The 26,226-nt window shown below is 35.8% G+C and overlaps 6 protein-coding genes and 1 long non-coding RNA gene across 9 annotated transcripts; 6 read left to right on the top strand and 1 right to left on the bottom strand.

Moving 5' to 3' along the window:
- The first annotated feature begins 214 nt into the window (after window positions 1-214).
- LOC119073533 (translation initiation factor eIF-2B subunit gamma) lies at window positions 215-2,260 on the top strand. The gene is made up of 8 exons (XM_037179074.1): window positions 215-482; window positions 593-740; window positions 803-972; window positions 1,032-1,222; window positions 1,288-1,428; window positions 1,520-1,696; window positions 1,767-1,993; window positions 2,053-2,260. Exons 1-8 carry the CDS (start codon window positions 326-328, stop codon window positions 2,210-2,212), a joined length of 1,371 nt encoding a protein of 456 aa, XP_037034969.1. The 5' UTR covers window positions 215-325; the 3' UTR covers window positions 2,213-2,260.
- LOC119073493 (uncharacterized aarF domain-containing protein kinase 5) lies at window positions 2,243-4,749 on the bottom strand. The gene is made up of 8 exons (XM_037179000.1): window positions 4,608-4,749; window positions 4,097-4,393; window positions 3,887-4,036; window positions 3,518-3,826; window positions 3,277-3,384; window positions 2,880-3,216; window positions 2,633-2,810; window positions 2,243-2,555 (listed from the first exon to the last, which is right to left on the bottom strand). The coding sequence occupies exons 1-8, from the start codon at window positions 4,617-4,619 to the stop codon at window positions 2,282-2,284; spliced, it is 1,665 nt and encodes a 554-aa protein (XP_037034895.1). The 5' UTR covers window positions 4,620-4,749; the 3' UTR covers window positions 2,243-2,281.
- A 1,179-nt stretch (window positions 4,750-5,928) lies between these two features.
- LOC119073687 lies at window positions 5,929-7,758 on the top strand. The gene is made up of 3 exons (XR_005087067.1): window positions 5,929-6,016; window positions 7,181-7,556; window positions 7,620-7,758. It is a non-coding gene; the product is annotated as an uncharacterized LOC119073687 (long non-coding RNA).
- A 627-nt stretch (window positions 7,759-8,385) lies between these two features.
- On the top strand, window positions 8,386-15,066 carry LOC119073545 (CCA tRNA nucleotidyltransferase 1, mitochondrial-like). Of its 3 annotated transcripts, none has more exons than XM_037179099.1 (5): window positions 8,386-8,622; window positions 13,424-13,828; window positions 13,893-14,086; window positions 14,357-14,579; window positions 14,649-15,066. In XM_037179099.1, exons 1-5 carry the CDS (start codon window positions 8,486-8,488, stop codon window positions 14,914-14,916), a joined length of 1,227 nt encoding a protein of 408 aa, XP_037034994.1. In that variant the 5' UTR covers window positions 8,386-8,485; the 3' UTR covers window positions 14,917-15,066. The 3 variants fall into 3 exon arrangements, with proteins under 3 accessions (XP_037034994.1, XP_037034992.1, XP_037034993.1); XM_037179097.1 differs by lacking the exons at window positions 13,424-13,828; window positions 13,893-14,086; window positions 14,357-14,579; window positions 14,649-15,066 and adding exons at window positions 8,679-9,080; window positions 9,145-9,338; window positions 9,567-9,789; window positions 9,859-10,305 and having other exon boundaries at window positions 8,404-8,622; XM_037179098.1 differs by lacking the exon at window positions 8,386-8,622 and adding an exon at window positions 13,110-13,367.
- A 1,065-nt stretch (window positions 15,067-16,131) lies between these two features.
- LOC119073579 (carbohydrate sulfotransferase 1-like) lies at window positions 16,132-17,526 on the top strand. Its single transcript, XM_037179148.1, has one exon. It carries the CDS (start codon window positions 16,226-16,228, stop codon window positions 17,231-17,233), a length of 1,008 nt encoding a protein of 335 aa, XP_037035043.1. The 5' UTR covers window positions 16,132-16,225; the 3' UTR covers window positions 17,234-17,526.
- Window positions 17,527-18,902: 1,376 nt separating this feature from the next.
- On the top strand, window positions 18,903-20,186 carry LOC119073595 (zinc finger protein 573-like). The gene is made up of 5 exons (XM_037179169.1): window positions 18,903-19,481; window positions 19,552-19,753; window positions 19,812-19,930; window positions 19,995-20,111; window positions 20,171-20,186. Exons 1-4 carry the CDS (start codon window positions 19,020-19,022, stop codon window positions 20,109-20,111), a joined length of 900 nt encoding a protein of 299 aa, XP_037035064.1. The 5' UTR covers window positions 18,903-19,019; the 3' UTR covers window positions 20,171-20,186.
- Window positions 20,187-21,313: 1,127 nt separating this feature from the next.
- LOC119073184 lies at window positions 21,314-25,942 on the top strand. The gene is made up of 3 exons (XM_037178491.1): window positions 21,314-21,418; window positions 25,256-25,627; window positions 25,796-25,942. Exons 1-3 carry the CDS (start codon window positions 21,356-21,358, stop codon window positions 25,940-25,942), a joined length of 582 nt encoding a protein of 193 aa, XP_037034386.1. The 5' UTR covers window positions 21,314-21,355.
- Window positions 25,943-26,226: the final 284 nt, after the last annotated feature.

The raw sequence follows: 26,226 nt of genomic DNA, 5'->3' as shown, positions 1-26,226 counted from the left end.
AACTAAAGACATTTCTATTGAAATCGGTAATATTTCGGAAATTTATTCCTATTCGAAACAGTTACCATTCCCAATTCATCATTTTCAACGACTGTTGAAATTCAAGAATTACGGTCAAATCTGTCAGCAGTAAAACCCTAGTTGTTTTCAAAAAACTCACACCGCACAAACCTTACTTTACCGATTGCTCCTAACATTTCTTTTTGACAATTTTGACACTTGACCACCGTGGAGTAGAGTGTACGGTGTGTTGACATTTACCAAAACAGTTGTGTGTGCTGATGCAAATTGATTTTAAAATTAGAAATTTTGTTAAATTTTTAAAATGGTCTACGTCGAATTACAAGCTATCGTTTTGGCTGGTGGCCGCGGGAGTAGAATGACCGAAATTGCTGGCGGACGGCCGAAGTGTTTGCTTCCCGTAGGACCATATCCAATGATATTTTATCCTCTGCAAATGTTATCAAGACACGGATTTGGAGGTACTAGATCTCAAATTTAATCCACTTCCACTGCAAACTAAGTGAAAAACTACGAACGAAGCAATTCTTTAGCTAAATTCTTCTTATAAAAAAAATCCAAAAAATTTCAGATGCAATCGTAATTGTGCAAGAAGGTCAAAAGCACGAAATCCAACAGGCTTTGGATAAGATTCCACTTAACATCAAATTAGATTTTCAAACGATTCCATCGGATCAAGATTTTGGAACGGCCGATTCGTTGAAACACATTCGGGACAAGTAAGTGATCATACTCAGCAGAATGCGAGAAGATAATCAAGATGATATCTCAACGATTTCAGGCTAAAACACGATCTGTTGGTTGTATCGTGCGACACCATAACCAATTGCAATCTATTCAACCTATTTGATTTGTTTCGAAATCATAATGCATCAGTGACTGCATTGATGGTAAAGGGTGGATTAGAAGGAGACGTTGTCGTGCCTGGTCCGAAAACGAAACTGATTCCAGGTACTTAAGTTCTCTATTTACAATCACTTCGTCACGTACGATCAATTTGAATTTGCCAGAACGCGACCTCATCGGAATACATGAACCGTCCGGAAGACTGTTACTCTTGTCATCGACTAGTGACTACGAGGAGACTCTGTCTTTGTCTGGACATTTGTTACGTAATAAGGAACAAGTTTGTATCCATACTCGGCTGTGTGACGCTCATGTTTACATATTGAAGAAGTGGGTTGTTGACTTTCTGATTCAGGTATAGAACGAAAATGGTATGAGCTGTATGATGTACCAGATTACAAAACACTAATTGCTTTACAGACTGACGGATTTTCAACGCTCAAAGGTGAACTCTTACCGTACATTGTGAAAAAGCAAAGTTCACGTGCAAGTGTTCTCGGAGAACATGACAAACTGACATCGGTTATTAACGCCAACATGAAGGTGGATGAAATTTTTAATGTAAGTGGAGATGGATGGCAACAAATCCTCCCCGATTCGCCCCTGGTTAACTTTGCATTTTTACTCATTTTGTGTTCATTTCACCTTACAGTGTTTTACACGATCTGAACTAGAAGAAAAAGTCGACAACACTACTCTGTATACCGATACACCAAGCAAACGTGCATACAATGGTGATACGATTAGATGTTTTGCATCTAAACTACCATCCGATATGTTCGGTACACGGGTGAACACTACACAGAATTACTATGCAATCAACCAAAAGGTCTGTAATGACAACGCCGCATAACGCTAAACGACGAACCACTTGAGCTGAAATTTTCATTTCTTTAAAGATTATCAAAATATGGACTCAACTGTTCGATGGTAAAGGTCTATCGTTAATTTCACCGAACGCTACCATTAAATCAACACAAATTGTCGAATGTGCTGTCGGTGATGGTACGGTAATTGCGGAGAAGACTTCATTGAAGAATTCGGTTCTAGGACGCAATTGTCAAATAATTGAAAAAGTTCGAATATCGGACAGTGTTTTGATGAACGGAGTCGTCATTGAGGAGAGGTCAGTTCAGATTGACTCACTTTCATTCCTCGAGCTTACTTCCATTTTCGTGATTTCAGGGTCGTCCTCGAAAGTTGTATTGTGTGTGACAATGTTGTCATTAAGTCCGGATCGATTTTGAAGTCGTGCCTTATCGGGCCCAACTATATCGTAGCAACGGATACGAAAAGCGAAAGAGTTCATTTGACCAATGCCGATGGATTCATGGAAATTGAATAAGAATATTGTAGTTTCATTGAATGAAAAATGGTTTCGTTGACAAAAAAACACCCGTGCTGTTCCTTTATTTTACGCATCATCCAGTCCAGCATTCATCATATTAAGAATTTCGTTCGACTTATCGCGATTGAACAGCTTCAAGTAACATTCGATGAACCAAAATTGCATGCTGCTTCGAAACAAATGAAATTCGAATTGAAATCGCCGTAAGATCCATTTGAAGTATGAAAATAATCCTCTGTCGTGTTTGTACAAGCAATATTGAGCGTATCGAGCCATATGTTTCGGCCGGTCCAGCGGATCACCATGATTTCGAGCTATTGCACGTACGGTGTTTAGGTTCCTGGAATTAGCAAACATCGTGAATCGATCCCATCTGACACGTAAGGATTGAAGAAAAAAAAAACACTTTCGACTTACCTCACCACGAATAGCATATTTTTCGGCATTTGTCTCAACGTTTTCAGAACTATGTCGAATTGCTTCTTAGCCATTTCTTGTAGATAAGCAAGTTCTTTGTCAGTCAATGCAGTTGAAACTTGTCTGGTATTGAATTCTACTGGACGTTGCAATAGAATTTCAGCCAATTTTTCATAATCTTTACATTCGAAAACAGAAAAGGCATTTCGTTCAGACGATCCCAGAAAAGCAAATAATCTCGGTTTACCTTGCACATTAAGTTCATTGGCATACTTTTGCATCTTAACTCTATCCTTCAATACGATTGCTTCCCAAAATTGACACAAGGACCGACGAAGTTTCTGTGGCATATGTTCATACAATCCATGATCCAGCAGTACAATTTGCAGTTTTCCCTTTTTATTTTTGCGCAAAAATACATTTCCTGGGTGGGGGTCCGCGTGCACAAAGCCAGAGTTAAAAATTTGTTCCGCGAAAATGTTGAACAGTTTTTTGTCGACTTCTTTAATCGGAAATCTGTCACTACGTATGGACTCAATGTCCGTTATTTTGTAGCCGTCAATCCATTCGGCTGTCAGAATTCGCTGTAAAATAGTTTCAATGGTTACCAATTGCGCATAGTAATGTAGATCAAACAGAATTACCGAATTGGTGTATTCCCATAAAACTTTCGGTACATAAAGGTAATCCAAGTGTTGCAGGTCTCTAGAACATCGTTCGGCATTTTTTCCTTCATTTATAAAATCGAGCTCCTATGGATTGAAAGAAATGTTATTCAAAGCCTTTTGACTATCGTTCATTGAGAAGAGAACATATTTCATTGAGTGAGGAATTCGTAGGAACTCATGAGTCAATCGCTACAAGTGGAAGAGTTCATCTACGTACTTGCTCTAGATCAGTCCGAAGCTCCTTCAGTGTCCAAGTAAAATCAAAATTTTTGTGCACTTTCTTCGCCAAAGTGAGTAGAAACATAATTGTACCGCAGTCACCAGAAAAACGTTTCTTTAAATCGATGTACTGAACTTTCACTGCAACATCTTGTCCGTCTTTTGTTTTTGCTTTGAAAACTTGGGCAAGACTAGCAGCAGCTATAGGTTTGTAATCAAACTCGGAGAACACTTCCTCGGGTAGTTGACCAAAGTCAGCCATAAACAGTTGTTTCACTTCATCTGGCTTGCGTTCAAGGCACTGATTCTGTTATTGAATTGGATTATTGTAATTTATGATTTGTGTTCAAGACGAAAATTATCGAACCTCTAACTTCTTCAATGTATTGGTGTATTCCTTTGGTAATATGTGATTGATTGCCGATACACCTTGTCCAATTTTGATATAAAGTCCACCATTTTTCATACAACCTTCCAATATTCGATTTGCGCATCTTAAGTGGATGACTTTGATAATCTTGAAAACGAGACATTGTTATAGTTTCACTTTCAAACAACAGAGTATATAGACTCGAACCTCATCGTAGCCCGGAGACTCTTCTGACAGCCCGTACAGATTGTACGAATAGTCAAACGAATTTCTTACTGCGATATTTAGAGACCTCACGAAGCGATTGATACTACTAATTGTTTGAAATGCGTTAAACGCATCGTATGTGACGCCGACGCCAAGTGATGTATAAGCTAAACGGATCGCATATTTACGAAAGTAGTAAGCTCCTTTATGCTGTTCATTGGAAATTGAAGAATACAGCGCATTACTTCTAGTCCTTTCTATCACACTCTTTGATTGGCGTAAGACGTGAAATCGCAACTGGCAAATAAAACAAGAAATTAATAATTTAATTAGATTGAAGCAGCATGTAGTGTGGAAGCGATTATGGATTATTTTAAGATTACTCAAATACAGAGGCAGTTCGCAGAGAGCTGCATTGCAAACATTTTTCAACTACAGAAAAGATTAATATCATTGGCTTATTAAACCTATAGCAAAAACACCGTGATCCGAAAGCATCTTCTAAGCTTACCATAATATTCATGGTTGGTGCTCTATTTTAGTGGGTAAAAAGTGCTTAATAAAATTGGGTATATACGGTGTATACCGAGAATAAATTGTTTACAAAACAAAGAAAAAAAATGATTAAATGAGGAATCAGCTGATTCTATATTTTTATGTCAAAAATGCGCGCGTGTACGATGAGTGATATTCGTAGTCCTCTGTGTGAGATAATTCGTTTTACAACATGTTGAAAAACTAACCGCCAAAAATTCAATTTGGAGAACGATATCGTGAACCAACTATATTTGCCCTTTAAAGCAGACATAATGATTATCGATGATGAATCAAGCAATGTTGTATTTGACATTATTGATAAAAACCTATAAGTAGCCCAAAGTATTCAAATTCTTGATTCAGCCGAACCTTTGCGTGTGCCAATTCTCGTTCTCCCAATTTTTTCTCACTATGAACTTAACATATCTTATATCTTTCTGAATTCTTATTTTGACAATAAATGAAAACTAAAATTGAGGTATCTTTGCTGTTTTAAGTGGTTTTTCATATTTTTTTGGACCAAAATGTTTTAAAGTGTGTTTGGAATCGATTGACATTAACAGATTGTGTTAAAATATTTTTTTCTATTTTATTATTTTGTTAATGTCAATCGATTCCAAACACACTTTAAAACATTTTGGTCCAAAAAAATATGAAAAACCACTTAAAACAGCAAAGATATCTCAATTTTAGTTTTCATTTCCATACTAAATCGCAAAATAGAAAAACTGACAGATCGCAGCAAAGGAGAAAAAAGCTCTCTCTGACGGATAAATTTATACGACTAATGGCGTGGATAACCATGTTCAAAGACATTTTTTAAATGGTAGAAACTTGGTTATTACAAAATGGTGACCCTAACAAAGAATGGAAATCTGTCCAAAACATGTTAAGAATTCTAAAAACTTTCTGAAAGTCTCTCTAAGAACCCACCAGTTCGAACGAGCTTCAAGTGGGATAAACTGAACGTTTTATGCAAGCATAATTTGTTATTATTTTCTCATTAAGCCAATATCGTGTGCCTGTTAAGTATAATACAATACACCCTCCCACTTGGAAGTCCGACTGCAATGTTCTCATTCGAATTAAAGATACTGAAGAACCAATGTTTCTAGCTAAGAAATTGATTTTACACTGCTCTACACTACACTGCAATGTGTGCGAACATATTTGATAAAAAAACAGGTACTAGAAACTTTAACGACTTTAACCCTATCACGATAAGTTTTACACTGTACCGAGATACTCTTAGCTAATAATTTTATCACTGTCTTCATCATTTGAAGCGTAACAGTCGCACTTTACTCATTTAGAGATATCAATCGTTGATTAAGACTTATAATTTAATTTTAGTTTCAACTGCTAGTTCGTCGCATTAACATGGTGAGTTAGAAATAATCTTTAAAAAAAACACACACAACAGAAGAAGAAATACTATCTATGGCGGTCAATTTTTTCTGTTCTTCGTTTGATGAATTTCTTATTTCTTGCAACGTCGTTGTGTTGCTCGTTTTGTATTACCTATTTTCGATAATTGATAATAATTTTTAGAGGATTTCGACAATAGTTAATGCACATTCTGCATTCCGCAAAAAATGAGTTTACCGTTTCAACTAATAAAAGGTGCTCTGCTATTTTTGATGAAGAAAAAAAGGCTTGCCAGTGATTCAACTACTTCGAAGTGAAACAAGTGTTTTACATGCAATTTATTAGTATGGGCCCAAATCGACCCATCCTACAAGGTCGTCAACAAAAAAACCAGACGCGATAATTCGAAACTTGTATCTACTTGTGTATTCACCATAATTCACCAAAATTATCGTCGATAATTCGCGGTAATTTAATTATATTTGAGTGGTTCTCTTGACCTTTTTCCACCTTTTTGCCTCTGCTCTAAAGTTTCACAGCTGTTTGACAGTATTGCCAGACCATTTTCGAATCAGTACTGACAGCTACTTGAAACTTTGTCCCAAATGCTGTAGGAACGATGGTCAATTGAGAACCTGTGGAGCTTTGAGTTTGCTTAACTCAATTTATATCATGCATACGATACGATATAACATACATGTTTTGAACATTTTTATTATCAATTTGAACATCAATGAAATATTACAGAAGTACTAAATTTCACGGGTAATTAAATTAGGAATAATGTTTTCGCCTTCATACATTGTAGCCGACAGTCAATTAGAAACTTTTACATTTAAAAATATAGAAAGAAACTAGACATACGCTAAATAGATTGACTTATGTCAAGTTCATCCTAGAGTTTACCAGAATTCTATTTTTTTATGTGATACCGACTCACTCAAAGAACAGCCTAAAATTCTCAACTTAGATGAGAAAAAACAGATTTTCAGATTGTTTCTACAGCTAAAAATTCATCCATTTCTATCGACCTACCTTGTAACTTTTACTTCAGTGTTTCAACTTAACATCTTGTCAGAGTGCTTTGTATTTTATAATCCGTAGGAAAGTAGCTTTTTCCTGCCCACAAACGACGAAGTAATTTGCAGTGCCTGATTTTGTTGTTGTTTTTTGTTTAAGGATAAACAATGGGATTGGCTTATGCGGGAAATAGAATCCAACGGCATCTTTAATTCGATTGCATCGGCAATTATTGGCCAGGCATCAAGGACTGGCCATAACACGGTTGCCGTCGTCGGAAAACTTGTATCCATTGTAAAAAAAATAAGCAATCGGATCTCGAAACCACAAAAAAAAGAAAAAGTGGCAATGGAAAAGGCCCACGCAGAAGAAAGAAATAATTTGCTGCAAGCTATTTTCAAACTCAGCAACAGCACCGAATCAGCTCGAGAGCAGGACCAACCAAACGATTCTAAGACTAATCTTGTAAATTTTAAAATCAGATGGGACACCATCTGTTGAGTCTCTCGCTGTTGCTAAAAGAACTAGAGCCAAAGTAAGAGTGTATCTTAATTCTAGTTTTTTGTTATATAAATTAAAATTGTTGTTTTATTTAAAGAGCCCGAAACACGAAATTCCACGGATGGTAGATGCCCAGTGATTTGACTTTGGAGGACGTTGACGAACCGAAAAGTGAGGTGTATCCAGAAGTGGTAAATTTCCGCCGCATAAATGCGAGAAATATCACTATATGGGCCAGGGCCTATTTTCAATAAATTATTTTCTTGAATTTCTCGAAGTTTCTATAAATTTTCTTAAATTTCTTAAACAACCAAAGAAGTTTCTCAGCACACATGCAATCGTGCCCAGGATTAAATGTAAATGATGCTGATGAAGCTGTCGAGGAGATGGAAGACGCAAAGAAGGAGGATGAGGCCGGTGATGAAAAGAAAGAAAACGGCAGAAGAGACAAATATGAAATTTTAATGAAATTGCTTTTTCTCTTTTAAATAAATTTGTTTGAGCACTTAATTGATATTAAACTATGTAAACATTTGAATACTTTACTTCGTTGTTTCAACTTGTGTAACGTAACATCTTTGAGAGTATTTGCATCAAGAGATCAATTGCACTATTGGAAATTATCTAGAAATAGATGTTGCAAAGTGTTTTACAATATAGAAATTACAGCCTTTAACGAGCTTAGCGATCTAATAAAACGATTTTCCAGAGTTAACATGCTGATCAGAAATAATGGACTTTCTCAAACGCGAACACTCTTAACGGCTCATAAATTTGATTTGATTTCAAACCTTGCAAACCTTGCGGGTATTAAATAATTCACAGTTCACACAGTCAAAGTTTTTAATTCCAAAAATTCTTTGTTCAATCTGCCACTAAGTGAAATCACTGTCGTCAAAGTGGTTGTGAGCCAGATATTTTTGGATTTTATTTGTTAAAGTTTTTTTTTCCTCATCGATAATCATGAATATTGATGCGACTGAACATGTTAATGTAATAATCAAATCGTTGAAGACAAATTATGGCAGAGGCCTTAACGAATTGATTGAAATTTTCTCTTGTCATAACTACGAAATTCGACTGGCTGGGGAAACAGCGCGGTAAAAGCATAGTTTACCTAGTAATTTTTTACAATTATCAGAGGATAATATTTCAGTGACATATTCATGAATAAAATGCCAACGAAAATGGAATTAATTACGTCAGCTTCAATACATCAAATGAGACGACTGTTTCTTAAGAGAAAAATTCCAATTTCGGTTGACGAAAAGGTAGCAACCGTTGCAATGCTGTATCATTCATACAAAATTACTACGATCTGGCCTGTTGCTGAAAAGTCGTCCAAACTGAAAGACCTTAGAACCAAAAGAGCATTTTGGGTGATCAATTCATACCAACGTATTTTCACAGTTGATTCCATCTCCATCGATTTCACTGGTAGGATTTACGACAACTTCAACGCCTGTGAGGATATTATAAATTGTCGGGTTCGAATGATGACCGTAGATCCGGATGCGTTAATCAAAAACGATTATTTTAGCATTTTCAAATACTTTAAGTAAAAAATTGAAATTTGAATCAATCGAACATTGAAACGTACTAATCAGATGATGTTGCTGCAGACTATTTGGATCAATCACGGGATCTGGAAGAAGTCATGACGACAAAACATTGACATCAATAATGGCCAACATGAGTGCATTAGCAAGCATAAAGGGAGAAGTGATTTGGAATGAGTTAAAAACCATTTTATTGCATCCAACGAGATACGAATGTGTCGAACCATTTCTCGAATGTGGAGGTGGCGCGTTTCTGGGTAAGAGAATGCTCCAAATTGATTCAAACGAAATGTCCGATTATCACAAAGCTAAAATGGATCTTCCGAGGTGGATTCAAGTCATTTTCCTTCTTTAATTTTCTTCGAAAACTTACTATCCTCACTCGAAATTATGACAACTCACCATTGACCATCGAATTTATCAATTTTGCTTTGTTGGAATTTTTGTAAAATAGGAATGCTTAGCCGAAGTATTGTTTCTTTTAGGCTTACCAGAAAATCTTAATCTTACTGAGTTTGGACAAATTGCAAAGAATTCCAACTTTGCAAAGCATCCCCTGCTCCCTATGTCATATCTGTGTGCATTTCTGGAGACCCGAGACGATGTTATGCGAGTACATGAACGACTGCGACTCTCAGTATATGAACGGGATTTAGCCATATTTCTAGTTAAGCACAAAGCAGCTACTCGACCTATCGACAATTTAATGTGAGTACTGTACTGCATAGATTTTGCTGATTTCTAATTAATTCGCTGTTCGTCTTCACAATTTTCCAGGTACTACAGACAAATGTGTCTACTACCATCTGGAAAGAACAAGCAAATATGTCGAGAATATGTTCTTGAACTGCTCAAATATCACAACAAAAAATCATTATTCGAAGATATGCTAATGATGCCATCTTGTACTCTCGATCCAGCCGTTTTGCAATGGCAAAAGAAACAACTTAAGAGAATAGACATTGAAGCCACAGATGGAATGCACGATTCTAGCTCCGAACACAGTAACAATGCAGATGGGATGAAGGAACCACCTTTTATTCGACACAAATGGACTGCTATGAAATCGTCGAAAAAGAAACAAAGACTTACGTGAAAAGAACAGAACATATCATAGAAGTGGTGAATCGAATATTGTAACAAAGTTTCTCGTACCACAAAGCACCACAAAGCAAATTTTACCGACATCGTAATTTAGAATTAAAAATTACAATCAACAACGAACAAACGTACTCATTTATCATTCTGGCCATTACAGTACGTTCCCTTGACAATATCTTTTGTTGCAAGACCTATGGTCCTTATGATGGTGATACTTTCGCTAATAAATTTTTCAAATGTGTGCATTTGATACGGCATACCGTGATCAGGCCGCCAAAGATAATTGTAGAAAAGTCCTTAAAGCACTGACAGTGCGTTGCCTTTACTCCTTTAGTTTAAATATCTACTTTGTTATTAAGACGTATTAGTCAGAGGCTCAATCCTTGTCAAGACATATATAGCTGCCTGGTATAAAGATTTTTCAAAACTAAGTGACTAAACATAATCGTTTTCTTATTATTATTGTGAAATACGTTATACATGCAAATGCTACATTCATACACGGCAAAGCACGGTTACCATAGAAAATTCTTGAAATAGCACCGTTCCTAGCATGACCATAGATAATCCTTGAAGGCTGAAGAAATCGCAGTAGGTTCAATGCTTTATTTTTTAAAGATAAAAGACTTGCTGAATGTGTTAAAACATACAATACAGCCAATCTAAGGAGTATAACTCTTATATCTAAAAGCTTGTTACGCTTGTTAATTCAGTATTAATGCTAATAGCAGTGTGCACGGTGATGAATACGTTTTTAAGGACACTTATGTGCATTTTCAAATTCACTAATGAATATTTTTTGCATTCACTATTGAATTTCACTTTCAAACAACAGAGTACATAGATTCGAACCTCATCATAACCCGGAGACTCTTCTGACAGCCTGTACAAACTGTACGAATAGTCAAACGATTTTCGTACTGCGATACTTAGAGACCTCACGAAACTATTGATACTACTAACTGTTTGGAATTCGTTAAATGCATCGAATATGACGCTGACCCCACGTTATGTATTAGCTGAACGGGACGCATATCCACGAAAGTAGAAAGTTCCTTTATGCTGCTCATTGGAAATTGAAGAATCCAGTCCTTTCTATCACCCACTTTGATCAGCGTAAGGCGTGAAATCGCAATTGACCAAGACAGCTCTCGAGGTTGCTAGAGAGCTGTCCTGAACTGACAAATTAAACAAGGAGTTAATAAATAATTTGATTCGAGTGCGGCATGTAGTATGGATGCGATAATTTTGTTAGATTACACAAATATCGAAGCAGTTCGCAGAGAGCTGCATTGCAAACATTTTTCAACTACAGAAAAGATGAATATCATTTGCTCATTAAACCTATAGGAAAAACACAGTGACCAAAAAGCCTCTTCTAAGCTTACCAAGATACTCATGGTTGGTGCTCTATTTAAGTAACAAAGTTGGGTCTGTATACGGTGTATAGAAAAGAATAAATTGTTTACAAAACAAAGAAAAATTGATGAAAGGATGAATCAGCTGATTCTATATTTTCATGTCAAGTAAGCGCGCGTGTACGATGGGTGTTATTCGTAGTCCTATGGGTGAGATAATTCGTTTCACAAACGGTTGAAAAAGTAACCGGTAAAAATTCAATTTACTATTTAGATATCGTGAACCATTTGAACCAATTGGGTTTGCTCATATCGCAGGGAGTGATTATTCTTTTCATTCTTTCTCGTCTTGCTTCCTTTTCATAAAAAATCCCTAACATTCGCTGAACGAAAATGGGTTTATTTGAAGATTATCGCATTTCCAACGTTCACGAGTAAACGGATTTCTTAGATACAATTTCCACGACATCATTATCTTGAATGATAAATAGAATAGAAATCAGAATAGAATAGAAAGGTGATCAATTGTTATTTACATATCTCTGGTGGACGGTATATTTTAGGCAATTTCGCGAGTTGTAGCCCGATTGAAGTGAGAACGACAAGCGAAAGTGCCTAAAATAAACCGTCCACAATAGATGCGTATACAACTTTTCATGCTGAAGGCCTAAATTACGAGCAAAGTTCCGAAGTCTATGCCCAAGGCATTAAAAACCATAGTCTAGCAAGCGTTGTCCATGAGCTTCGAATGAACGCCCGGTGAAGGCTGTTTACATGGCAATGTAATGTAATGAGATTATCATTTCTAACGTCATAGCATCTGCAACCAAGCAGTAGAACCGATTTTCCAAGAGGGGCCTGCGTATGCAACCCTATTATGTTGTCATAAAAAAAGATCAGAGTTGCCAGTGTACTATATTTTGGACACACATGCTCTAGTTGTTCACAGTATTTTGTTTCGACAAATAAATGTTTCATCTAATTGTTTATTACCTTACCACACCAACGGCCGACCGGATCGGCGCACTTTCATTGTCATATATCTGAGTTGGTTACCTCTCCATACAGACGTCACTGGGACGAACGGAGGTGTGTTCCATATTCAGTGCTCCTAGACCTATCCAACGCACTATGTCACCATCCATGTACATGACCTCTGCCTAGTGTTATTTGTGCGGATTTCTATAAATCTGTTTGAAATGACCTACTTGTCTACGTTTTAAAGTGACCTAAAAATTTTAAATTTGTGCCACTTTAGAGACTCTCATTAAATTTATGCTTGAGGCGATTCAAAAAATTTTGTTTATTTTGTGGCAGATCATATTAGAGAAGCTAAATTTCCGTTAAAAAAATCTGTTCTAGTGCTTGGTTCAGTGCTTTGCTAACGTTCACCACAGCTGGAGGCTTGAGTGCTTATTTTTGTCGTTTTATTTGGCAATAACCAGTTGGCGTACTTTAAAAAATCAGAGACAATTTTCTATCTCTTTCCTCCAACATAACTTACCTTGCGGGTATTAAATAATCTGCTGTCCTCAGTAAAACAAAAATAATTCCTACAATTCTTTGTTCAATTTGTAAAGACAATAAGTGAAATTAATGTCGTTGAGTTAGTTGGGTTAGTTGTGAGCCAGATCTCTAATTTGGATTTTATTTCTCAAAGTTTTTTGTTTCTCCATCGATTATTATGAATATTGATCCTCCACATACACCTGAACACGTTAAAGAAATACTCAAAGACTTGACGAAACATTATGGCGAAAGTCTCAGAAAATTGCTTGAAATTTTCTCTGATCGCCACGAAATTCGACTGGCTGGAGAAACAGCGCGGTAACAGCATAGTTTGCCTAATAATTTTTTCCAATTATCAGAGAATAATATTTCAGTGACATATTCATGAATAAAATGCCAACGAAAATGGAATTAGTTACGTCAGCTTCAATATTTGAAATGAGAAGGCTGTATAGTGAGAACAATATCCCATATTCGATTGACGAAAAGGTAGCAACCGTTACACCGGATTTTTATTCATACAAAATTACTACGATCTGGCCTGTTGCTGATGAGTCTCCTCAACCGAAAGGCCTTGAAACCATTAAAGCGTTTTGGGTGATCAATTCGTACAAACGTATTTTCACAGTTGATTTCATTTCCATCGATTTCATCACTGGTAGGATTTACAACTACTTTAATGCCTGCGAGGATATTATAAATTGTCGGGTTCGAATGATGACCCCAGATCCGGATGCGGTAATCAAAAACGATTACTTTATGATTTTCAAATACTTTAAGTAAAACATTGAAATTTGAATCGATCGAACATTGAAACGTACTAATCAGATGATGTTGCTACAGACTATTTGGATCAATCACGGGATCTGGAAGAAGTCATGACGACAGAACATTCACATCAATAATGGCCAACATGAGTGGATTAGCAAGCATGAAGGTAGAAGTCATTTGGAATGAGTTAAAAACCATTTTATTGCATCCAAAGAGATACGAATGTGCCGAACCATTTCTTGCATGTGGAGGTGGCACTTTTCTGGGTAAGATAATACTCCAAATGTTCGATTCAAACGAAATGTCGTGATAGAGTAACGAAATGTGTGTCGAAGTGGTAAGATGTCCTATTTTCACAAAGCTAAAATCGATCTTCCGAGGAGGATTTAAGTCATTTTCTTTCTTTAATTTTCTTCGAAAACTTATTATCTTTACTCGATATTATGACAACTCGCCATTGAACATCGAATTTATCAATTTTGCTTGTTGGAAAATTTTGAAACAGGAATGCTTAGCCGAAGTATTGTTTCTATTAGGTTTACCAGAAAATCCTAATCTTACTGAGTTTAGACGAATTGCCAAGCATTCCAACTTTGCAAAGCATCCACTGCTCCCTATTTCATATCTGTGTGCATTTCTGGAGACCCAAGACGATGTTGCGCGAGTACATGAACTACTGCGACTATCAGTATATGAACGGGATCTAGCCATATTTCTAGTTAAGCATAAAGCAACTACTCGACACATCGACCATTTAATGTGAGTACTGTACTGCATAGATTTTGCTGATTTCTTATTAATTCGCTGTTCGTCTTCACAATTTTCCAGGTACTACAGACAAATGTGTCTACTACCATCTGGAAAGAACAAGCAAATATGTCGAGAATATGTTCTTGAACTGCTCAAATATCACAACAAAAAGTCATTATTCGAAGATATGCTTATGATGCCATCTTGTACTCTCGATCCAGTCGTTTTGCAATGGCGAAAGCGTCCAATTAGGAGAATAGACATTGAAACCACAGATGGAATGCACGATTCTAGCTCCGAACACAGTGACAATGTAGATGGGATGAAGGAGCCATCTTTTAATTGAAACAAATGAAATATGCATCTTCGCAAATAAAACAAAGACTTCAGAACGTGTCACAGACGTGGTGAATCGAATATTATAACAAAGTTTCTCGTAACACCAAGCAAATTTACCGACATTGTAATTTAGAATAAAAAATTACAATCAACACTAGAAACAAACTTTTCATCTATCATTCTGGACATCACACAATACGTTGCCGTGACACTGGTTTTTTTCGGTCTTGCAAGACTTATAATACTTATGATGGTGATACTTTCGCTAGTGTAAATTTTTCAAATGTGCGCATTTAATACGGCATTTACATGCCCAACGCGTATATGTTGAAAGTTAAACTGTCGACTGATTCACGTATAGAAATTGTAAAGAAAGAAATCATAGAGATAACGACTTTATGACTCATGACCTTTTGACTCTTTGATTTCATGGAAGAAGAAATAGTATTTTATTCATCTAGTTAAAAAGATTTAAAATTTCATATTGGGTACGAGTGCAATGTAGTTGTTAAGCAAATCTTTTTCAGGCTACAAACATATCACCGGACAGAAAGTTTCAGAAAAGTTCTTTACTCCATCAGTTTAAACATCAATTCTGATCTAATCGTTTCGTTGATATTATTGTGAAATACGTTATATACTACAATTGTTGCATTCATACACGACAAAGCATGTTTCCCAGCATGAAACATCCTTGGAGGCTGAAGAAATCGCATTAAGTTCTATGCTTCATTTTCAAACAATCTTAGGAGTTAGTTCACATTATACGCTTTTGAGTTCTGTAGGCTCGGCTTCGCCTCGGATTAACAAACTTCGCACGAAAACTGGCCTTCCAAACTTTTGAACGCTTGTCATGTGCATAACTAATATTCATTGAAATAAACCACACATGCCGTTTAATGCTTAAGAACATTTATCACTCGATTGCATAAACAACTATTATAATCAATACTCGCTATTAGAATGAAAACTTCTACAAATAAATGTATGTAACAAAATGCAAAGTATAATGAATGCGTCAGTGGAGTTACTGCCGTTGTATACAACTATAGTTTAATTTTGAAAGCTTATAGTTGTTGATTTTTTTTTTTGTCTATCATCAATTCTGTTTAATGATTATATGCACTTTATCTACAGACTTTTTCAACATAGCTAACACAAACAACCATCATATATATGTGAGATTCTGAGATCTTTCCCCACACTGCCTACAAAACTTAATCAGACGAAATAGTTTTGTTTTAACAAGCGTTAAATAAACAACCGAAAAGTGTGTTAAGAGGTTACGAGTGTGAATTGAGAATATAATAAATAAAATGACGATAAATTTTGCATTCATTCAAATTATCACGCTAACCGTAGTAAATGGGTACCTAGGTGCTGGTGCACAAATCACAGCTGATAAAGAGATATCTACCATTAACAACAGTTCCGTGATAACTGCAAACATTTTACAAGATCAACGAGAACTAATTGCTAAAGAAATGCAATCACTAGAAGGTGAAAATGAATTCGAAAATTTAAACAGTCTCACACCAGAAAAGGATGGGAGTCCATTTCGGAGTGTTATAGTCACTACATGGAGATCGGGTTCCACATTCCTGGGCGAGATTCTTAATTCAATGCCGGGGAATTATCACCATTTTGAACCACTGGTTAATTATGGTATTAGGGTAGTTCGTGGCCCACCAGATGATGAACGAGCTATATATCAACTACAACAGCTGCTGCATTGTAACTATTCGAACTTAAGCGAATATGTGAATTTTGGCGCAAAGCACAAATTCGTTTATAATTACAATGCTCGGCTATGGAAATATTGTTATTTGCATCCGGGCCATCCGAACAAAACGCAAATCCACACTCATCCAGACGATCCACGTTATTGCTCGAATGCCAGTTTTCTGTCGTCATTTTGCAAATTATTTCCGCTCCAAAGTATGAAAGTACTGCGACTAAGACTGGCTTTGACTGAACAGCTGTTGGAGGATCCGAGTCTAAATGTCCGTATCGTTTTTCTAGTTCGTGACCCAAGAGGTTTGATGCTATCGCGAAAAAGGTGTAAATGGTGTCACGGTGAAACGGATTGTGAAAATCCATCTACTGTCTGTAACGACATGATGTTGGATTACTACTCAGCCAAAAGTTTTCAAATAAAATATCCGCTACGATTCAAGGTTGTTCGTTACGAAGAATTGTCATTGGATCCATTTAAAGTAACGGAAGAAATATTGAAATTTTATGGACTACCATTTGATGAGATGGTCAAAACGTTTTTGGAATCGCATACAAAACAGGATATTGGTAATATTATTAACATTTAGGAATTCATCGTCAACACCATTTCGTTGGATGCACAATCTTACGTATAGGGAAATTGACGACATTCAAACAGGTTGTACCAAAACAATGGAATTGTATGGCTATAAGAAAATGGAAGAGAAGGATTTGAACAATGTAACTGATTTTAATCCACTATTACAATGGAGATTAGAGTGAATTCACAGGCAAACTGCCAAAAAGTGATTAATTACTTGCTTGGCTTTGTAAATGGTTAATTGGGTCGTATTTTACTTTTCTGTAATAAATAATTTTGTGTGTAAGAAATGGTCTTAAGGAACGCATTGCAAGCATGAGTGATCGTAGTGAGAGCTGCCAAGATATGTTATTTTGTATGAAAAATGTTTCCAAACAAAATAGCTGCCTTTTTCCAAATTAGTTTGCAGTGTTAAAATTTGTATAATACACTGTCCAGCTCCAGTATTCTATTTATAATAACAACTCATACTTGATGTGCGTTGTCGTAAGTGTAAAATTGCAACTGTAGAAAACATTTTCCAACAGATATCGCTTATCGTATTTTTAAGTGCTCCAACCTGATAGGCCTAGTCTACGCCTATCAGGTTGGAGCACTTAGTAATAGTAAAGACTTAGTAATAGCACATTACGTAATTGTTTACAGATTTTTATTTTGCCGAGAAGGAGGTTTGCCCGAGCCAAACGCAATCCCTCGTGGCAAAATAACAATTTCCAAGCAATTACGTAATGTCAAAATTACTCAACTAGAAGAATAATTCAAAAATTACACTTCAGGTCTATGTTGTTGCCTCGTTTTCGCTTATGTGATAAAATAGAGTACACACTTGTCACTAACAGTCTCGGCAAGCCTCGACTTCTTCGTGACAAGTGAGTAATATATATTACATGCTATATGAGTCGAAAACCGTACTTTTCATGTTTCAAGCACTACTTTCGACGCTCTCAGCATGTAAAATCCACATAACTCGGGATAAAAATGAAAAGTCTCGTTTTCGTGTGTTTATTGACCTCGGCTTCGCTTTGCATCAACAAAATTCACACGAAAACTCAACTTTTCATCGTTTTATCCCTAGTCATGTAATAGTACATTACTATACCAGTGAAATAATTTGATATCTCGTATCCAGATGAGTAAAAGTATCCGAGGGCTTCAGCCCGAGCTATTTTCGTAGAGATGTATGCGTGACTACCTATACATTGTGATAAATGGAAATTTAAACAGTGCCGTACAGCAACAAAAATAAAATATGTAGCGGAACTGAGTTAATCCTCTCTTTTAATAGATCAATTGCAAAATTCTCCCCTGAGTCCTAAAAGAATCCCGATGAAATTGGAATGAAACTGGGATTCCTCTCTTGGAAAAAGATATAACGTGACAAAAGTAAGGCTACATGAAAGGGCAATCAAATTTCAGCGGAAATTTCCTCCAGTTGATTCACTCATACAAACAAAACCGTTAAATCCGTAAATATAATCATAACCAGTTTTGTTTGCATCCGTGAACCAGCCGAAAATCAGCTTAAGCAAGCTTTGGCTGAAATTTGATTCCCATTTCCTGTGCAAAGAGTAATAAAAAAATGAGTTGCAAAGAATCTAACACATTTTGATTCTCTTAGAAAAGACACATTCGTTTTCGTCTGCGACTCAAATTTCAACGAGTAGTTTATGATTGCTTAAATAAAAAGTCTCTGTAGTCTGCGACGGCTGATTGCGAAGTTTAGGAAAACGAACGATAAATAATTTTTTCTTATATTTTAATCCGAAATGCAGTAAAAGAATCTCGATCCGATAATGGATTGTGTGTCAAAACTCCATTACCATTGTCCGGTGTGTTCCGGAGTATTCACGAGGTTCATTATTTTCGAGGGACATCTCACATTTTCCAGACAATGTCGCGAAAATATCGGTTCTTACATGCAGGGCTATGCATGCAAAAGAGAATTCAAACATTTAGCTGCGCTAAAATATCATCTACAACACCAACAGCAAGAATGTCTTGTCGTCTACGAGGCAAAAGAAAAAAACAATTTCAACTTTATTAATGAGAACAGCTCATTAGAAGTTTGCGATGTGAATTATGGAGGAACTGCTGGAAGTGATGTAGCCCGACAGACACATGTATCCGAAGAATTGAAATTGAAAAGTTTTTACTGCGGCGTTTGTGGAAAAGGATTTACAACAAAGATCGATCTAATCCAACATTCGGCTACACACTTTACTGGCACTGTTGCCGTTGTTAATAAGAATAAATCCGTTAGTAAAGTGGAAGAAATACTAATTCGAACAATCTTTTTAGATATTCCTATTTCAAATTTATTCTTAGCAAACTTCCCATGCTCGCACATTGACAAAGCTAAAGGTACCACTTGATCGTTCATTTCATCAATGTCAAGAGAACCACAGGAAAATTCATGGAAATGTGGTAGATGAGCAAACTGACTTTTCACTTCTAGGAAAAATAATTGAAGGTCGCGTTAATCAATGTCGACTCTGCAAAGCTAAATTTGCGCTGTATTGTAACTTAAGTAGAAGAAACAATACAATATTTATTCCGCAGTCTTTTTCATGGGTTTCATCTTCCAGAACGGCACATGACAGTACATACATTCGGCACGATATCTTGTGATATTTGTAAAGTTATGTTTACACGAAATTCTTTGATTTGGCATCAGAAAGTGTTCCATTCTAACAACATCAAAAAGGTAAATTATTATCGTAATATAAAGCATTGCTGAACAACCAGAAGATATTGACCTTCGCTTACAGATCGTAAAAAGAAACCAAACCAGCCCATCAAACTTATCTTTAAAAAGGAAAAATATTGAAGCTCGTGGCTATCAATGCGGACTCTGCAAAGTTACTGTTCGCTTCCTTCTAAACTAAGTAGAACAATCAATTCGACAAATATTTTCACAGTCATTTTCACTGGTTTCTTCTTACAGAACAGCACATGACGGTTAGGGAAAGGAAAACCGGAACGTTTTGACGAAACCGGCTTTCGGTAATACCGGACCATGTAATACCGGTAATTTCGGTATTTCATATAATCTTACTTTCTTCATAAAATTTCACTATATACCCACTAAGACTTAATTATGTGATTCAAAAAGACATAAGATCACATAAATGTTGTGATCACAACCATACTAGGCACACGAGGAGGCGCATTTTGAAGACCCAGAGGACCTCTCGAAGCAGGATCTTAGCTTTTTCATTCACCACATTAATTTGTCAAAAACTTTTTCTTGGCTGAATTTGCATTGCTGTTTTGAAGTACCGCTACCGAAAATATGCCAAGTTTAGGGTCGTGCAATGGTTCATAGATCAGAACAGAATGAGTCCACAAAAATTCATAACTTCCCTAGGTGACGACTATTCTTTTTCATTTATTTATGTTTATCTTGTACAAATTCACTGAAGTTACTTCATACTGGTATCTCCTGCATCTATCGGGCTCATCTAAAAAATTGGAAATTTCGAAATTGTTGTCACCTGAAAATTTTGACAATGTACTTTTAGTGGATCGCCAAAATTCAGTCGATTTTAAACCAAGGATTTTTCTCGATTTTCACTCATATCATATGGACTGGAATTCTTTGGAATTGGAGTAGTAATTCAGAAGAGATATTTCGAAAATGACGCTGAATTTTCTGCATTGTGTTTCTACAAGTGTTTGTATTGTTTAAAATAATTTAATTTGTGCTACTCTAACTCTAACGTGGAAATCAAGGGTTTAAAGAAAAAATTCATAAGTCATTAGGAGATTTATCTCACTCCTCAGTCGTTGGGATTTAGAAGGTCAGTCAGTTTTAAGTTTTAACCCGAGCCTTTTATGTAACTGCAAAGACTAAATAAGGTTTAAGTTCCAATTTGATGCCGATTTATTCCAAACATTCTAAAATTTCTTGAAATTTTACTATTTCCTTTATTTATTCCCAAAGTTTTTGATGTAAAATACTACAATTTTCAAATAATTTTAAACTTTAGTAAAAACCGGTATTCAAAATTCTAAAACCGGTATTCGGTATCCCGGTATTACCGGGATTACCGAAACCGTTTATACCGAAATCCCTTCCCTAATGACGGTACATAGAATAGGAACGATAGCTTGTGATATTTGTTATGTTATGTTTACCCGAAAAGCATTGATGAGGCATCAGCAGGTGTGCAATTCTAACAACATCCAAAAGGTGAGCAAATGTTCTTGTTTCGTACCTTTCTATGATCAATAGCTAAAATATTATCGAAATTGAGGCTTTCAAACGTTTGTTACGAAGAAAAATAACAGACAAAAAGGATCAAACTTAATCTAAAATAATTTCCATGTGAAGACGTTTAGCTTGTATCTCGCACCTAATATGAATCAACCCCTATCTAAAATTGTCGGTACCACGTGAAGTGATCATTGTATAGGGGCTGTTCTTTCCTCTAAATAATTACACAGATTTTTTCAATTGTTTGGAAACGTTTCTTTATACAACAAAACACTGAAAAGTTATCTTTGTTTTACCCTTTGCGTTTCGACTTAGAGATCACATTAGAGCCACATTGTGTCAAAATGAAATTGTTTTTCTTTCCATGTACCATGGTAAAGCCGATAATATCAACAAGATACTCACCAGCCGGAACAACTTCAGGCATTTTGCTATAGTCAATGACGGCGTCCTTCTCGTATCTGCGTTCCTATTGGAGTAATTTGTAGTATTTTATCATATAAGCCTTTATTGTACTTAACAAAATAAGGTGTGTTGATGGCTCCGAAATGTTGCCTCCCGCTATGAGTAAAATACTCCTGTTCAATGGAACAAATGACGGAAATAGCTTTTTGAATGATTAATATTCAGTGGTCATCGTCACTGCCTGGAGGATCATCATTTTTGTTATTTTACCTAGCGTTGATATGTTAGCTTCATTTGCTAACAGACTGTAAACAAGCTTTTCCGTAAAAGCAGCGAAATCTAATAGCAGGTTACCAACGGCTGTCATCTCTGTTATCGGTAATGACTTCAAAAATAATAGCTTCTGACTAATGCGGTCTTGGAAATCAATAAGCATCCTCAAAGAAATGAAGTTAAAATACTTCTAGATAAAATGAAATAATACAATCGAAAAGTAAGCATTCTTGTCGTCTTTCAAAGGTTCATGGGACCAAAGACTCGAATCTGTATACAAGAAATATCATTTACATGCTACATGCGTCGAAAATCGTGCTTTTCATGTTTCAAGCACTTCTTTCGATGCCCTCAGCATGTAAAATCCATTACATAACTCGGGATAAAAATGAAAAGTCTTGCTTTCGTGTGTTTATTGACCTCGGCTTCGCCTCGGATCAAAATTTACACGAAAACTCTACTTTTCATCTTTTTTTTCCCTAGTCATGTAAATTTCACACTATTCCATCATTTATCCCATCGATATGTAATGTACTGTTACCGCACAAAACCAAAGTATATAAACATACTGAAGGTAATGCAAATCTACAAAAACTCACGGAACCCTACTTTCGGGTGAATATAATTTTTACAATGTTGGCCACTAGTTAAATTCACTTTGTTAGGTTGTATCTTTATACTCAACGTACTCAACACAAAATATTGTATGGAGACCAACACATTTCTGCCAACATGAAAACGCCGGAACCTGGAAACTTGGGTTCCGTAAAATTTGTGATCCGCTGAGCATTTGCATTACCTTCAGTATGTTTATATACTTTGAACAAAACATCGAATTTCGAAAATATTTTAGATTGAAAAACAAAGAAAAACTTATACCGATAGCGGGCAGGGGTCAAACATATTTCCAAATTTTCGTCGACCATCTCTGTTCAAAACTTTTGCTAAAATTGATGAATCCCTTGATGAATTTCCTCTGCAAAAATCACACATATCTTGTTCGAGTTCCATCAATTTTTGAAAAGCCGATCCAACCTTCCGTGAGATTCGAATCTCGATCTACTTGGAAGAGATTCAAATTTAAAGTTACTATAATTCTGATCGTATGCGGTGCGGGTTAATATTAATTACATAATAATTGGTAATTTCAACGCCTTTGTGGAAAACAATTTCCCTTGAATTATAGTGATACGTTCGATTTATTTCCTTGGTTGTGCAGGTATAGCTGAGCACAATGTGTGAATCGAGTACCTTGCAGATAAATGGTTTAGGGAGGATGTCGTAGAATCTCTGAAATATTTTACTGATTTTCATTCTGTTTAACTTCAGAAATTTTGGGAACAGTGATTCTTTAAAAAAATCAAGTGAACAAATTCAACGAACATTTGAACTAATAAATGTGACGGAACTGAATAATCCAGTGATAAAAATGAGGAAAAACTTATTTGTGTCCATTAGATGGGCTACTAACTATATTAAACCGTTGAGTTAGAACTTTATTGTACAAATGGCAACGCAACATGCTCATTTTTCACATAACTATGACGAACCTTAATCTATTTTTAATAACAATCTAAAAACCATTTAATTTACAAAACGAATAATCATCGTAACTCTGATTTCGTTGGTCGATGAAAGTGTCGAAGCAGTGTCTGTTACATCTGTTACACTGTGTACTTTAACCTTTTAGTCTCCACGGAAAATCCGGGAATTTCGATAAAGGCTGTGTAACTTATAATATAGCTGTAGTTTTTATAATATAGCTGCATGATTTATAAAATTATAGTTACTAAACGCATATTCTGGTAATGTTGGTTATTTACGTGCAATATAAGTTACACAACTATATTATGGATTACAGAGCTACATTATGCACCGTGGATACATTTTATAGCTAGGATCTACATATTGTGGCTGTGTACTCTATATCATAGCTGTGTAACGCATATTTGACGTATGAAAAATATAGCTGTGTGCTGCATATCAGAAAATGTATGGGACCATGAATTCAAGTTATGATTCGTACTGACTCTTGGTCAGACTCATTGTTAATATATAAACAAAAACTGTTCTAAAATATCTTGGCTGATTGTAATGAAGCTTGATCATCAGGTTATAGTAATCCGTACAAACACAGACGAATGAAAATATCAGAAATTTTACTGCGTTAGAAACGAATTAATTAATTAGCAAAGTCGTAAAAATCAAACTCTTCATTTCACAGAAAATAAAACGAATTAGCGATTCGCGTGGTTACAATTCACTTTCTTTCAGAACCTAAAACAATCCTTGTAGTGACAACTCACAAAAGTAAAATATAAAAAATACAGACTTGAATAAGGCTGTGTGCCACATTATATAGCTGTAGAATTTATATTGCCGTACCAACGCTTCGAAATAAAAACGTGTTGAAGCACAAGCAAAGTTAGCACATCAGCAGCATAGGTGACGGTCGGATTCTCAGGTTAAGCATCATTCGGCGCGGTTAGTACTTGGATGGGTGACCGCAAAATTCATGAAAGATTATGAAAAAAAAATTTTATTTCTCGTGATAGATTTGAAATGCGTCTCACAGCTATAATATAAATAACACAGCTATTTTAACTACAGTCTTCGCAATATGCATTTCACAGCTATATGCCAAAAAATGGGGGTGCTAAGTCCACTTATAGCTCTCACACGTATATTTGGATTTTCCGTGCAAGGTAAGGTAAAGTTTAATTTGTCTCATAGTTGGGAATTGTATCAGAGAACTGATACAACTTTACATTTAGTCAGATCGTTGCACAAGGTATTTTTTATTGAAAATATTCATAAATTCTAAATCATTGAGAGCTAAGTTCAATGACATACCTTGCTGCTCGCACATCTTTCTATGCAACGCAATTTTATTTATCACAGTACTCTTCCGTGCAGGTTATTGTGAATCGATATTTTATTCGAACAAAATCGCGTAGTTCATCTGTTTTAAGTAAATTTAAAAGATTAACGGAGTATCGGAATTAAGAGTGACTGTTGATGAAACAAAAAACGGAAGATTTCGATCTATTTTAGTTATGATATGATACGACACTCATAAATTTCATTTTTTTAAAGTAATGTTGAGTGACCTACAGTCGGCTTTCCAATTTACAGATCTATAAGTGCCACTTAGATGGTGATCGAGCTCCCTTTCGTAGCTACGAATGCTATGTTTGCAAAGGCACTTTACCAACTTTTCACGACCTGAGCAATCACATAGACAAGCACAGTGTTTACCAACAATGGATTGATCCATCGAACATCATATTATCAAATTGGAGACCGGAAGACTCTCAGGAGATACTACAAAACCAACCACTGGTGCTGGTTGAAAATTTGAAAATTCATCAAATTAATTTGGCATCGTTGGGCGGTTTTATTGATGGAAATTCTCGTTCAAATCCTTCAAAATTATTGGAGCATACCATTGACGGTAAACAGGAATACGAAATGGAATCAACTTCAACAGATCATGCTGAGTGTTATGTAAAATTTGGTTGGGAAAATGTGAAGCTGGAAAAAAATTTGAGCGAGTGTGAGACGAAAAACGATTGTACTGAAGTCGTTGAAGGAAATGAAATTGTTGATTTCCTCAGAACAGTGGGGAATAGACTAGTTAATTACTCACAATTTATACAAGACGTCTATTCTAAGCCAGTAAAAGTTGAAACACAACCTCATAATAATGATATGGTCAATAAGGCAGACATTCATAGTAATGTCATCAATGTAATAGATATATCATCTGAAAGTGATGATGACGATGTCGCATTCATTTCTGAGACAATTTGTTGTGATTAAATCATTAGTTATAGTCATACGTTGCTTCCATTGTCTAAGCTTTTTCCAATGGTTAACAAATGTTAATAAAATTGAAATTCTGGATTTTTGTCATAGAGGTAGATTTTTGTTTAACTTTTCAGTTCAGTACAGACCACTACATTTTCTCATAGTACTTTATTGGTCTGTTGTTAATAGGTGATTTTTAGCGGTAGCAAAGCAAATAACTATTCAAAAGCGGAAAATATACCACAAGAGCAATTATCAAATCTGTTACTTCATATTGTTCTAAATCGTTTCGACGA

The sequence above is a fragment of the Bradysia coprophila genome, unplaced genomic scaffold (genome assembly GCF_014529535.1).
Source record: "Bradysia coprophila strain Holo2 unplaced genomic scaffold, BU_Bcop_v1 contig_138, whole genome shotgun sequence".
Lineage (NCBI taxonomy): Eukaryota > Metazoa > Arthropoda > Insecta > Diptera > Sciaridae > Bradysia > Bradysia coprophila.
Note: the sequence above shows the minus strand (reverse complement) of the source record. Positions and strands in the feature narration are given on the sequence as shown.